This window comes from Canis lupus, chromosome 27, assembly GCF_003254725.2.
Source record: "Canis lupus dingo isolate Sandy chromosome 27, ASM325472v2, whole genome shotgun sequence".
Taxonomy (NCBI): domain Eukaryota; kingdom Metazoa; phylum Chordata; class Mammalia; order Carnivora; family Canidae; genus Canis; species Canis lupus.
In genome coordinates, this window is record NC_064269.1 from 11498079 (window position 1) to 11513548 (window position 15470).

Sequence of the window (15470 nt, forward strand, 5' to 3'; positions counted from 1 at the left end):
TTCCATATCTCTAACTCTAGTTAACATTTCAGATGGTTGATGAGACATTTGATTAATCTTCTACCCATTTTATTTTAAAAGTAAAACAAAAATATCCTATCATGCATTGAGAGAGAAGAAGCAAGAACTAGTGAGAGTGCTGGGAATCATCAGTCTATACTGATAGTGGACTGAAGCTAGCTAGACACTGTAAAAAGAGAAGAGCCACAGATTGAGCACTGATTAAATGTGACATCTTATTTACTGAAGAAAATATTTTCTACACAATTCATGAGCTCAACAAATACTAATTACTGACTAATACATAGCAGCAGTATATCTAAGTTTAAAAAAAATTTTAATATAAGAATCTGTGTCCTTATTAAAATGCAAAAAAACTAAAACACCTAAAAATTCTATACCTTAATCTGAAATTAGCTACACACAGCAGTGTGTACAGAAGCAGCAATATTTAGCTTCTAATTGTAAATGATTTAGATTAAGAAGAGATCTAAGACTATTCAGTCTAAGTTACTTATTCTGAGGAAAAAGTGGAAAAAAGCTAGTGAGCAGCCCATAGGGTCACAAGAAAATGGTTAACATGTAGAATGTAAAGGAAAAGAAAAATTATATATTAAGTAGATTGATCTAGGCTTACAGTAAAACCTTATTAACCTATAAATCTAAGGACCTAGACAGGCAACAAAATTACTTCTGAATTAACTTGATATTTTTTAACTAACTGAAGCAAGGAAGGAGAGGATTCCTATCTACAGTTTAACTATACATTATCAGGTAAATATATAACCTACCCTTCTTTCAAGAGACTTACTTAAAAGGTAGAAATATTAGCATTTTCATAAAACAACATCAGGACAGAGTTAGGATAGATAGTATTCTGAAATAGTTGAAAAAAATTTTTTTTGAGTTTTTTTAAAAAAAAATTCTTCATGGGAGACACAGAGAAAGAGACCGTTAAAGAGGTTTTAAAAAATGAATTTGCTTTCATGGTACTTTTTAAATTTTTTTCTAGTTATTATCCATCAAATAAGAAATAAAAAGAAATGGACTCTTCCCCCCTACAAATTATAATTTTCTATGATTTAAGAAACACCATGAATAATGCATTTAAAGAATATTTTCAGGCATAGCCCTTCAAATGTATTGTTTTAGATTCTATAAATTCTATCTACTAATAAAAATTTTTGAGAAAGGTTGACAATGATTGGTAAGCAAGAAATGAAGATTCTCTCTGTAATCTCAGATATTCCAGTTATTCTTAAACTGGGCTTGGCATGAGAATCACAAGAGGTATTTTAAAACACACAGATTTCAGAATACATGGATTCAGAAATCTGATCACCAGGCACACTGGTGATCTCTTATGCAGTCATTAAAACTGATACAGTACTTCATAAGACACAATCACAGGCATCTGATAACCACAACTATACCAACTCCCCTCCCAAACTGCTCATTTTATTTTTTTTTATTTTATTTATTTATTCATCAGAGACAGAGACAGAGAGAGAGAGACAGAGACATAGGCAGAGGGAGAAGCAGGCTCCCTGCAAGGAGCCCGATGCGGGACTTGATCCCAGATCCTGGAATCACGCCCTGAGCCAAAGCAGATGCTCAACCGCTGAGCCACCCAGATGTCCCCCAACCTGCTCATTTTAAATGTAATATTTGTATATTTTAAAAATACATATACAGGGCAGCCCCGGTGGCGCAGTGGTTTAGCGCCGCCTGCAGTCCGGGGTGTGATCCTGTCGACCCGGGATCGAGTCCCACATCGGGCTCCCTGAATGGAGCCTGCTTCTCCCTCTGCCTGTGTCTCTGCCTCTCTCTCGCTCTCTCTGAATGAATAAATAAATAAATCTTTAAAAAAATAAAAAAAATAAAAATAAAATAAAAAAATAAAAATACATATACACCATTTTTTTTCTTTTTATCAAGGTGGCTAATTATATACACTGATACAAAATGGATATACTGAACAGGGTACATGGTAAGCCACCACTTATATTTAAAGAAAAAAATATGGAGACACATACACCAACTCTTATCTCTACTCATGAGGACCAATCATGATCCAGATGTATGTATATAGATACACACAAAGTATGTACATACATAAATGCTGTATATAAACAGTGTATACACATACGTATGTATGTTATATAGTCTATATGCTGGGAAAAGAAATTGGGCAGCTAAGAATTATAAAGGAAACTTGTTTTTCACTGCATAATCTCTTGTGTCCTTTGAAATTTATGCTTGTCTGTTACTGCTTAAAATATAACCTTAATGGTTTGGCTGAAGGGTATTTAACGTAAACCACATCAAATCATATGATTTTGAGACATGATCATAACTTTACTTCCTGACTAAATCTTTATTGCTGTCAGTATAATCAACTGTTCTGAAAAAGACTTTAATAAATATTTGTTATAGGTGCTACTTACAGTCTTATAACTGTCGAAAATCATCCAACTGAATATTTAAGATCTATGGATCTTATTGCATGTTAATTATACATCAATTAAAAATACATAAAACTTCCTTAGTTTACATAAAACTAGGGTGGTAATAGTTCTCAGGCTTTTAGAACATATTAGAAAACTAGAGAAGAACTAAAGAAAAAATAATCACCTCCTTCTAATTCCTTACTCCAAATATGTTCACAGATTAGGATAATCAGCATCACCAAGGAACATGTTAGAAATTCTGATCTCTGGGCAGCCCGGGTGGCTCAGCGGTTTAGCACTGCCTTCGGCCCAGTTGTGATCCTGGAGGCCTAGAATCCAGTCCCACATCAGGCTCCTTCCATGAAGCCTGCTTCTCCCTCTGCCTGTGTCTCTCGCTGTGTCTCTCATGAATTATTAAATAAAATCTTTTTTTTTTTAAAAAAAAAAGGAAGAAAGAAATTCTGATCTCAAGCCCCATCCCAGACCTACAGAGTAAAAAAAAAAGTACTTTAACAAGATACTCATATGATTTCTATGCATATTAAAACTTGGGAAACTCTGATAACCTATTTACCAGAATAATTATGGTAGAAATCCAAGAAGCTCTACTTTTAATAAGCCCCACAGATGTATAACAAAGGTAGAGAGAGAATCACAAAGTAAGTACCGTGCTTTGAGGGGGAAGAGATGGAAAGTTCTTTCTTCAAGACTATTAGTTTGCATAGCAAAAAACCCTAATAAACAGCAGTTACTATCTTTAGTAGTCATTTCATTAGGTAACTGCTTCTCTGCTACTTGTGTCTATAGGAGGATTTTAGCCATCCTGACATTCATAGCTGTACGATCTAGGCAGTATATGTATATGCATATTGTATATATCCACTCCATCCCAGATATACTCAGATTATCTAATTCCATCTGAAGAAAGAAGATAGAAGACTCTAACCCAGATCTTGCCAGTGGGGAGGTTAAATGTGTTGTAGCAATAGAATGAATTATCTCCACTAAAGGACATTCAAGTACAAGTGGGATGATTCATATAATCTCTAGTAACACAATATTCAGAAATGCAACTGTTATCTTCCAGCTCAAGTATTTTAGACTGTAGTTCTCTGCTATATTTGACTATAACATGGGAAGCTTTTTCAAAAAGCATCTACATTTCCAACCCTGTCAGAATTCTTAAATGCCCAGGGATGAGATGGCAATAATGTGGCAAAGAAGATGAACTTCCTCTCTCAATGAAGTGATTCGGATAAAAACTACCTCCCTATGCATGCCCTTAAACATCAAGTAGGCATTTTGTGGGCATATTCAATTAAACCAAATTTTGGTCTAAGATTAAATTTATTTTATATTGCAATACTACCACGAATTAATGATTTCCTTGGGATTCAAAGGGTGAAGAACTTAACTTATAGACACCCTAAAAAAAATTATTTGTGGTAATTTATCTTTACAAAATACCTGAACATATTGTACTTGATGTAACAGAGAAAAAAGTAGCTTGGGCATACCAATACTTACAGTTCTTTTTTTTTTTTTTTTAATTTTAATTTATTTACCTATGATAGTCACACAGAGAGAGAGAGAGACAGAGAGAGACAGAGACATAGGCAGAGGGAGAAGCAGGCTCCATGCACCGGGAGCCCGATGTGGGATTCGATCCCGGGTCTCCAGGATCGCACCCTGGGCCAAAGGCAGGCACCAAACCGCTGCGCCACCCAGGGATCCCAATACTTACATTTCTATATTATTCTAAGCTTAAACTGTTAGCCTCATCTATGTGGGCTTTTTTGGGTTATTATTCATTTTTTAAAATAATGAAATATTCTAAGCATGTGGAAAAAAATAAAGAATAATTACTGGACAGCTGTGTAACTACCATCTGGCTATTCAAGCCTTTACATTATTTCTATCCATTTGGCATTTAACCTCTAAAAATAAAATGTACAAAAGTTAAAATAGAGAAAATGAGGGGGAAATCCCCTTAAAGCTTTTTCATTTTCAAAAATCACTATAACTTTTAGACACAGATTTGTAAAATAATTATATATGATTATTTTCTAGCTTTCTGACATCTTGGGGGGGTTTTGGTTTGATTTTCTTGCCAATATATGAAAACCAAAGTGCTCTTTTAAAAACAGAGTATGGTAACATTAAACACAATAATTTATTTTTAACATTTAAGATTATTTAACATTATTAAGTTTTCTTCTAATAACTTTTTATTTCTCTGGTCATAACAGAATATAGTAATGTCTTTCCAGATTTTTCTGTCTTTTGGTCATCGGTCTTTGCTATAATAATCTCAGTATTCCTTATAAGGTATCAGATTTTTCATGTGTTTTTGAACAATTGGAAGGTGAAAATAGAAATCTAGTCATATTTTAGGTCAAACATGTATGGATGGCTATAAAGTACTTCAAAAAACTAATTCCATACTAAATAACAATTTTATGTATACTGTTAAGCTATATATCTGATAGCTCATCTTTTCAAGATCAAATAAATCAACCACAAATAATAAAAGGAGATAATAGATATATTAATAAATGACAACCCCAAATTCCCCAAACCTATAGTTCAAATTTTTCTACCCGTTATATTCTCAAGAGAGCCTTTCCTATAAAGAACTGCTATTTAGGTGGAAAAGAAAAATATTAAGTCATTCACTCAATAAACACTTATCAAGAACTTACTACAAAGTGCTGGGCTTAGGCACTGTGTTAGGCGGTCAGGTTAAGACAGTGACTCGGGCTATTCAGAGGTCACTTCTAGGTTTATGACTCTATCCACTATTTACAGAAAATACTTTTGAGTCTACTATATGCCAATCACTATATTAGGTAATGGAAATAAAGTAATGAACAACACATAGCTCTCATGAAGCTTCCATTATGATGAGGGGGAGACAAGCAAATAAAAACATGTATCAAGTGGAAATAAATAAATAAATAAATAAATAAATAAATAAATAAATAAATAAATAAATAGAACTACAGAGAAAAATAAGAGTAAAAGGACAAATGGGTAGTGATTCTACATAGGGTAATGATATTCATATATTCATATCCATGTTGAGGATATATCTGAGGCGGAAACCTTTTATTTATGCTCTCAATTAAGTAATATCCTAAAAGGGACCAATCATCTTCATATTACCAATTTAAACAGGATTTTTTCAATCTGTTGAGAAAGAGATTTTTCTCCTTCGATTCTTCTAGGCACCTGACATTGCTCATCATCTCCAGTTTAAAGCTCTTCTGGCTTATATGACAAATCTCCTATCTAGATTCTTATCCTTTGCCATTGGGGTGGCATCAATATGAACTGTACAATCACAATCAGGATTTGATGAAGATGATCTCCTATCCAACCATGGCAAATAGGCTTTAATTGATGTGAAAGTGGAAAGCACACTGAGAAAAGATCTAACTTTATTCTTAAAAAAGTTTTAGAAGACTATATAACAACATGCCATTTACTCAAAGCACTGGAGAGTAACAACATCAAAAACACCTGTACACAGTAAGTAATTTAGAGAATTGTTGAATTGCTATCCTGTATATGTGCAACTAATATAACACTCTATGTTAATTATACTGGGGGGAAAAAAAACACTTGTAGTCCATGTTATATATGTTTTAAGACCCTTTCAAATATTGTTTACTTCATTTAATCCTCGTGAGTGATAATACACTATGAGACAGGCAATATTTCCATGTTAAAACATTTTAAATTTTGCTATGCATAATGGCATATGTGAAGAGGCTTTAAAAGTAAATGGTTTTAAATCTCAATAGGTAAGACAAAGCCTCTAAGTTTATTCCATTCAAAAATTATATTTCATAGCATAGTAAGATATATCTAGAAGGTTCTGACCTATAAATCTTCCTTAAGCAATCTATTTAAACTATTAAAAGCAAGATCCTAACTTTTCAGAATGACATAATTAAAATTAAATCTATGTACTTATCCTTTACTTTTTTCAATATTTGAAAAATTCTTAAAGGTATAATGAAAAACATAGACATCTGTAATCCCAATATTCTAAAAATAACATCTGCTAACATTTTGGTATATTTAACATTTCTTTCAGCCCATCCATGTTAATTTTAATAGTTTACAATTGCTTCATACTACCAAGCATATTGATATTCTCTAAAAAAAGTTTTATTTAAAAAATAAAAAGATGGGGAACCAAACTAATCAGTATTACTGTGAAATCAAATCAAACAATTTCTGTAATTTTTTACATTCTAATTTCAGAGTCATGAGTGAAAACAATAAAATGAACTATATTTATTCAATAAATGTTCTAACTACAATGTGTAAAGTGACAGAAACAAAAGATTATGTACTTAAAGAAGGTTGAATTCTCACCTGCTCAATCTCTTTGGTTTTTGATGCTATTGCTTTAGAGCGACTAGTTAGTTGACTGTCTTCAAATAATTCTATGCCATCTGTTACATTTGACTCCGGTTCCTCTGGCTGGTCAATAAACAATGGTGCTGTGGATCCTGCCTTTAAAAAAATTAGGAATTTTAAATTACATATACAGTCTTTAAGTTGACTGCGTATAGGCACTAATTGACACATTATATCAAGAGAAAGTGCTAAAAGCAACCAGTTTTAAGAAAATACGTTCAATTTTACCATTCATAACGAGCATACGTGAGGAGGACTAAAGAGGAAATGACTGCTACTTTTTAAATTTTAGGCAAGACAGAGCTTCTAAGCTTAATCCATTCCAAAATTATATTTTACACTATATTAAGTTAGTTAGAAGGTTTTGTCCTAGAACTATTCCTTAAGCAATCTACTTAAGAAACACTGAAGAGAAAAAGCCTAATTGGAAGTGAGATGTATGGGCACACATAACCATATTAAAAAAGAACATGGAAAAGGGCTCTTTCAGAAGTTAAAAATATCTTGCTCTTGTAGTATAAAAATTTATTGAAATCACTGAGAAGAAAATTCCCCAAACCAATAATAATCACTTCTATTTTACAGCAACAATTCATTAAATACATAATCCCACAAAAAGCTCACAGTCGATTACTATACCTTCCCAACACACTTTTGTGGAAAAGATAAAAACTTAAAAAAAAAAAAAATAGGAGGGAAAAGTATTATTTAACTACATTTGTTTATTCAAAAATTTACGGTGGGGGCACCTGGGTGGCTCAGTTGGTTAAACATCTGACATGATCTGAGGGTTCTGGAATTGGGCCCCTTGTCAGGCTCTGTGCTCAGCAGGGAGTCTGCTTGTCCCTCTCCTTCTGGCCCCTCCCCCCTCCTTGTGTTGTCTCTTTCAAATAAACAAATAAAATCTTTTAAAAAAAAATTACTGTGTGACATTTATAACATTATCTACAATGGCCAAATTATGAAAACAGCCCAAGTGTACATCAACTGATTAATGGATAAGGAAGATATGGTGTGTACGTACACACACACACACACACACACACACACACACGAATATTACTCAGTCATGAAAAAGAACGATGTCTTCCTATATGCAATGGTGTGGATGGAGCTGGAGTGTATTATATGCTAAGTGAAATAAGTCAGAGAAAGACAAATGTCATATGATTTCACTCATATGTGGAATTTAAGGAACAAAACAAAAAAGCAAAAGAAAAAAAAGAGAAACCAAGAAAAAGACTCTTAACTATAGAGAACAAACTGTTACCAGAAGGGAGGTGGGTAAAGGGATGAGTTAAACAGGTGATGGAGATTAAAGAGAGCATTTGTTGTCATATGTAAGTACTGAATTACTATATTGTACACCTGAAACTAATATTACACCATATGTTAACTTACTGGAATCTGAATGAAAACTTAAAAAAATTTACAGTGTGATGGAGAGAGGAAGACAGCAGCATAGTAGGAGGACCCCAGCCTCACCTCAATCCACAAATTCAACTAGATAACTGTCATCCTAAATACTCCAGAAATCCTAAATACTACATCCTAAATACTCCTGAAGACTAACTCCTGAAGAATAAACTCCACAACTAAAGGTAGAGAGGAGGCCATACTGAAGAAAGTGCGAAGTGCAGAAACATGGCTTGGGAAGAAAAAAAATGGATGGCGACAGCTGTGGTGGTAGATAAGGGTGTGAGACACTAACACACGAAAGAATGCCTGAAGAAAATGAATCCTGGATAACAATTGGCTTGGAAAGCAAGAGGGGTCAAATTTCACTGAGTTCTTGCAACTAGTGGGGCCTCAGACTTGTAATTATAAAAGTCAAAGGGCTTGGCTCAGGGAAAGCCCAGAGGTACCAGGGCTGCTTTGTGAGAGAAAGCAGGGCAAACAACCCTCAGACATACCAAGTGAAAACAGTGATCTGAAGAGCGCCTGGGGCATACAGTGGGAAGGTCATTCCCTCATCTTGAGAGTATATCCCAGAGATCTCCCAGAACAAAGGAACATGAAGCCATCATTTCCTTCTCTGGTCCCTCACAGCATAAGCACAGAGCCACCCACGGGAACCACTACAGTGCCAATAATCCCCATTTAAATTGCTTACACCAAAGCCCACCCACACTCTGGTGGAACTGCTCACCCTAGTCAGCCTTGTCTCAGTTCAAGCATGGCAGGCACCCATTAGACTGGCCCAAACCCCTTCCCATATCTCATCTCTCAACCCAGGAATTTTGCAGAGCCTCATTTGTCCCAAATAAAGAACAGGACAAGGTCATGGCCAAAGATCTAACCAAAACCAGTAGAAGTAACTTGCCTGATGGACTATTTAAAGCAATGATCATAAGGATACTCACTGGACTTGAGAAAAGAATCACTAAGACCCTTAAAACAAAGATAAAAAGGAAACAATCAGAGTTGAAGAGTGCAATAAGCAAGATAGGAAACATAACTGATGCAATTAATAGCAGGCTGAAAGAAGCAGAGGAATGAATGAATGAATGAGGTTGAAGACAGAGTAATGGAAAGCAAGCAAGATGAACAAAAGAGACAAAGAAGGACTATGCAAAGCAAGAATAGACTTAGGGAACTCAGAACTCAGTAGTGACCTCATCCAATGTAAAAATGTTCACATTATAGGAATCCCAAAAGAAGAAGAGAGAAAAGGAGGCAGAAAATTTACTTGAAGGTCATAGCTGGAAACTTCCTTAATGTGGGGAAGAAAACAAATATTTAGATCTAGGAGGCACAGACAAATCCCAACAAAATCAATAAAAGCAGATCCACACCAAGACATGTTATAATAAAAATGGCAAAATGTAAAAAGAATAAAAAAATTTTTTTAAAGCAGCAAGAAAAAAGAAGACAGTTAGATATAAGGGAAACCCATAAGGCTATCGGGATTTTTCAGCAGAAACTTTCCAAGCTAGAAGGAAGTGGCATGATATATAAAACGTACTGTACAAGACAAATCCACAGCCAAGAATACTCTATCCAGCAAAATTATTATTCAGAACTGAAAGAGAGATAAAGAGTTTCCTTTCCTTTTTGAGCAGTAAGGAAGACCAGAAGTGACAGTATGAAGGAAGGAAACACAAAAGCTATAAAAATGAGTATTTTTGTAAAGTATCAGTCAAGGAACTCAAAAATAAAAGGATGTAAAATATGACAACCTATATCTAAAACACGAAGAGTAAAGAATGGGTTCAAACGTAAACAACCACTGACTTAATATAGACTAATATATGCAGAGGATGTTATATTCAAATCTAATGATGCCAACAAATCAAAAAGTACTAATATGCAAAGAATAAAGAGAAAAAAATCCACATATATCGCTAAAGAAAACCAGCAAACCATGAGAGAGAAAGACAAGAAAGGATCAGAGAAAATCTTCAGAAACAACCACAAAATACATAATAAAATGACAATAAATACTTATCTGTCAATAATTATTTTGAATGTAAATCAAATATAAATCAACAGACACAGGGTGACGGAATGGATAAGAAAACAAGACTCATCTATATGCTGCTTGCAAGAGACTCACTTTAGACCTAAATACACTTGTAGATTCAAAGTGAGGGGATGGAGAAATATTTATCATGCAGATGATGTCAAAAGAAAGCCAGATTAGCAATACTTGTATCAGACCAAATTGACTTTAAAACAAAGACTATAGGGGATGCCTGGGTGGCGCAGCGGTTTGGCGCCTGCCTTTGGCCCAGGGCGCGATCCTGGAGACCCGGGATCGAATCCCACATCGGGCTCCCGGTGCATGGAGCCTGCTTTTCCCTCTGCCTGTGTCTCTGCCTCTCTCTCTCTCTCTCTCTCTGTGACTATCATAAATAAATAAAAAAAATTTAAAAAAAAATAAAACAAAGACTATAAAGAGAGACCAAAAAAAGATATATAAATTATAAAGGAGACAACCCAACAAGAAGATATAACAATTATAAATATTTATGCACCCAATATGAGAGTACCCAAATACATAAAACGGTTAATAACAAACCTAAAGGAGCTAATCGATAACAACACTGTAACAGAGGACTGTAATAACACATCACATGTTCTGCTGAGAGACAAAATGATTACTGAGTCCAATACTTAGTAACAAAGAAAGGCTCCAAGGGACTGCATTGCCAGGCACTGCCAAGAAGTGCAGGTGCTGAGGTGAGGCCCCAAGTCAGGGTTGACTCCCAGTTTTATTACCCTGGAATATAAAGAATGCAGAAGGAAGGAAAAACAACTCAAGAAAGCAATCACGTGAGGGACAGCAAACTGCCTATGTAACTATCTGCATGGGTCCTACGGAAGCATTAACTAGGGGGGTAGAGGGGATGGGAAAACTGACCTCAGCAGGCCTGGGTATCTTATCCACCATCATTGCTGTTTTCAGGACTGATGGCAGGAATAACTGGCTTTTGCCAATATATGCATGTTCCTGTTTTTAAGACAGAATCTCCAACCCAAATCCTAATTAGGTCGACTGGGATCCATGCCTCAGCTCTCTCTTTGAGCACAAAAATAAGAGTGATGTTTAGTTGGGTTATATTCAAATGTGTTATAAAGGGAGTGAGCCATGTGAAATTGGTAGCTAGCATTAAGGTTTTTCATCCAGGGGTAATAAGAAGATGAGGAATTTGTCTGAGAGATAGAAGGCTCATGGAACACAGCAAGTATGCAGGAGTGAGAGGAGCAAACCATGATCTGTTCAGCAGTATCATGGGCAACCCAGCAAAGTTTGTCGATCTACAGGTGCCCCAGCTCAAATCGAGGCCTTTTACAATTTGTACCCAAGGGTGGGAACATACAGGAATGTTAGGTTTAGAGTAATTTTTTCCCAATTTGATTTTACCCCCTATCCCGGCAGTCCTGATGAATATTTGATATTTTACTGTCCTTACACGATCGGATCCTGTGAAGATACGGTTTATCATTGCGGTTGAAAAGGAATACAGTAATTACTGGCTATAGTATACACTATAACACAGAAAGGTAACTCTCTTCAGTAAGAAAGAACGAATCATGAATGAGTCTATGTCATCCACTGTGATATCCAAGTATGCTGTAGAATTTTCCACAGTCCTGAAGTGGGCCAGGTGGGGGAAGCCAATTATCCTTTGTGTAAATGGTGTCATTGGTGAAAATGGGGGGTTCAGGGTCCTCCCAGGAAAGGAAGTCAAAGGTGGGGAGGTTCAAGATATGTGTCCAATAGGTGTGATTTCCCATAGAGATAGGGAAGAGCCAAGGAATTCCCATAACATGAACAGCACAGACAGATACCTTAGGAGCTTTGGACTTCATGTTTATGTATGCAAACATGGAAAAGAGTAAATTTGCAGGGGTCATAGGTGTTCCCATGATGTCTAAAGTTTTTTCTGCTTCTGTGGTGAGTTTTTTTCAGTCAACCTGTGTTGGCCCAGAGGACTGCATCATGGAGCTTAGGGTTTCCATCCTCCTTTTCTTCATCATTATCTCCAGGGGTGGCTGGACTATAAGTAGCTGAAGTTTTAGAACTGGGTTTGATCCCTGCAGATGTCAGCTCATCATAGGGTTATATAGCTTTTGCCAGAATCCGAGGAGTTCCTGAAGGAGACAACACAAAAGCATACTCTCTTCCCCATGTTAATAATTCCACTGGCCCCTGCTACTGGAGTCCTTATAGGGGATGTCAATAGAGGACTAGAGGCTTGGGCCTTTCCTGAGCTAGAACAAAATATTGTTCTATGGCCATAAGACCTGATGCACTGCAATTTTTTAAAATTTAGAGTAAATAGGACTTTATAAGGTTGTTCCTGAGGGGAAGTATCTCTCTCCATAGTCCTCCTTTTTTTGTTTACATACCTGTGCCTTTATAAGGCCGCTGGCCTGTTTGACAATGGCTTGTCCAATTGGATTATATGCATGCTGGTTACATGCTCAACATTCCATCTTTTGAAAAAGATCCCAAGGACCTTGGAGGTATAAGCAGGACCACTGTTAGTTTTAATCTGTTTAGGAAAGCCCATTTGTGGTGACTATAGATAGGATATGTTTTTTAACATGTTTACCAGCTTCTCCTGATTGGGCTGTGGCATGGAATAAGCCAGAGAAAGAATCAATGGTGACATGGAGGTATTTAAGGCACCCAAAGGGCCCATAATGGGTGATATCCATTTGCCAGATCTCATTTTTTGTTAATCCTCTCGGATTAACTCCTCCTTGGGGAGCAATCTTGGGAGTATCACTAGCAGTTAGGTCTTAATGATTTCTTGAGCTGCTGTAAAGGTATCTTAAAGGTTAAGGCCAAAGCTCTGGCCCCTTGGTAGAAAAATTGATGAAAAGAAAATGCTTCATGTATGGTTGTAGAAAACATCACTACTTTGTTAGCTCTTTCACTGCTGTCCACCAAAGGGCCTGGAAGGCCAGAATGAGATCTGATATGAATGATACAGACTAACTCTGTTCTGATGGGTTGAAGGTGTCTAATCATATCAAAAAGCATCTCATCGTTACTGTCATGAGTAATGGCTGTTTCAATGACTTGAACAGTACCGAGTATGTAAGCAGCGTCAGCAAATACTGAAGAGCTGCAATGACAGCACTGAGTTCTGTCTGCTGAGTGGAGCTGTGACGTACAGTAAGAAAATGTCTCCAAGTACTTTGTTTGAGCTATGTCCATACCCGATTTTCCTGACTTGGAGAAAATGTCTCCAAGTACTTTGTTTGAGCTATGTCCATACCCAATTTTCAGTCAACAAAGACTGTTAAGGCATTAGGAATAGGAGTGGCAGGTAGGATAGTAAAGGGGGCAGGAGGAAGGAGCTGAAAGCCTTATAAGACTTTGTTTTGCAGCAAAGAAAAAAAATTAATGTTTCCATGATAATCAACTAACACTATTTGAAAGATTTCAGATTGGTAGAGAGCCACCTGGAAATCGTCTTATTGAATCCTGGATTAATTACAACTGGGTCTTGCCCAGTATTTGGTATCCATGCCCTGTTTAATTAGGTAAACCCACTATTTAAATTGAGTACTTAATTTGGGGGGGGAGTGGTGATGGGCTTGAAATATCCATTCTAGGACCCCAACATGTGGGAGTTGACAGAGGAGGCCTGTGGGACTGGTAGGTGTGTTTAAGATTATTAAATGCAGGGAATCCCTGGGTGGCTCAGTGGTTTAGCACCTGCCTTTGGCCCAGGGTGTGATCCTGGAGATCCAGGATCGAGTCCCACATCGGGCTCCCTGCATGGAGCCTGCTTCTCCCTCGCCTGTGTCTCTGCCTCTCCCTTTCTGTGTCTCTCATGAATAAATAAATAAAAATCTTAAAAAAAAAAGAAAGATTATTAAATGTATCAGACTACCAAGGGTGACACATTCTAACTGAGGAGTACTGTGCCATTTAGTTATTTGCTTAAATTTTTCCTTCTTGTGGGGAAAGGACTTGAGGAGAAAGGAGGTTGGGGTCTCCCTTTTAGGTAAAGAGGTGCTGCAGGCTACAAGTGGGAATGCCCATAGAGGGCCGAAGCCAATTAATATTCCCTAGCAATTTTTGAAGGTTGCCGAGGGTCATAGTTTTCTTAATTGCAATAGTGACTCCCTGTCCTCAGATGTGTCTTTGAATAATAATATAGCTTAAATATTTCCATAGTTCCATCTTTTTTGTACCTTTTCAGGGGCGATTTGTAAGCCTACCCTGCTGGTATGATTTGCCAAATGGGCGTGTATCTTAGCCAACGTGATGTCTGGATGCGCCAAGAGAGTAACATCCATATAGTGATATATAGAACTTCAGCACAGATGTGCTATTAGAGCATGGTCTACAAAGTCCTGACAAACACTGGGGCTGTTGACCATTCCTTGGGGAAGGACCTTCCATTAGTATCTTTTTAGTGGGGCTCCTGAATTAATACAAGGCGAAGAGAAAGCAAATTTTCTTCTACCAACTTGGTGCAGAGGATAGTGAAGAGGCAGTTCTTTAAATTATGAGGTGGTGATGACTTCTGTGAATCAATGCTGGGTTTGGAAGACCTGGTTGTAGTGCTCCCATAGGGACTATATGGGCATTTATTTGGCAGAGATCATGCAGGAGCCTCCATTTTCCAGACTGTTAAGAGATACAGCAAATGGATGTGTTCTAGGGACTAGTTAAGGGCTCTGTGTGGCCTACTTCTAACTACTCTTAATCTGAGAGTGTTGCTTGTTTTAATTTCTCCCCCTTTAAAGGCCATTGTTCCACCCAAACTGGTGGGCCAGTTTGTAGTCAGAGTGGTGGGAGAATGACGGTGGCCCTTAGGACAAATTTGAAGAAGGGGTGCCAATACAAACATTCCACTGACTAAATCCTGCCCCCATAAGATTATGGGAAGGTCTAAGACATAAGGCAAAACCATGACGACTTGACCTTCTGGCCTAGTACATTTGACTGGTTTTTCATTTTTTCAGAGGGTTTGGGCTCTACCCAAAGCTCTAACAGTTATAAAAGAGTAATAAGTCTTCCAAGAAGGAAATCAATCTTTGGAAACAATAACTGTCACATTAGCTCCAGAGTCTAGGAGTCCTATAATTGATCTTTGTTCTACATTAAAAGTTAGGAAA

At 36.8% G+C, this 15470-nt stretch overlaps 1 protein-coding gene across 24 annotated transcripts in view; it reads right to left on the reverse strand.

Moving 5' to 3' along the window:
• The window catches only part of PPHLN1 (periphilin 1), a 144260-nt gene that overhangs the window by 30615 nt on the left and 98175 nt on the right, over nucleotides 1-15470 (reverse strand). For all 24 annotated transcript variants that reach the window (XR_003147415.3, XR_007406527.1, XM_049102754.1 and 21 more), the window contains one exon: nucleotides 6837-6977. Coding sequence is in view for 22 of the 24 variants with exons in the window: in XM_049102754.1 (XP_048958711.1) it covers nucleotides 6837-6977 (141 nt within the window). In the remaining 2 variants the exon portion in view is untranslated. The remainder of the gene's footprint in view (nucleotides 1-6836; nucleotides 6978-15470) is intronic.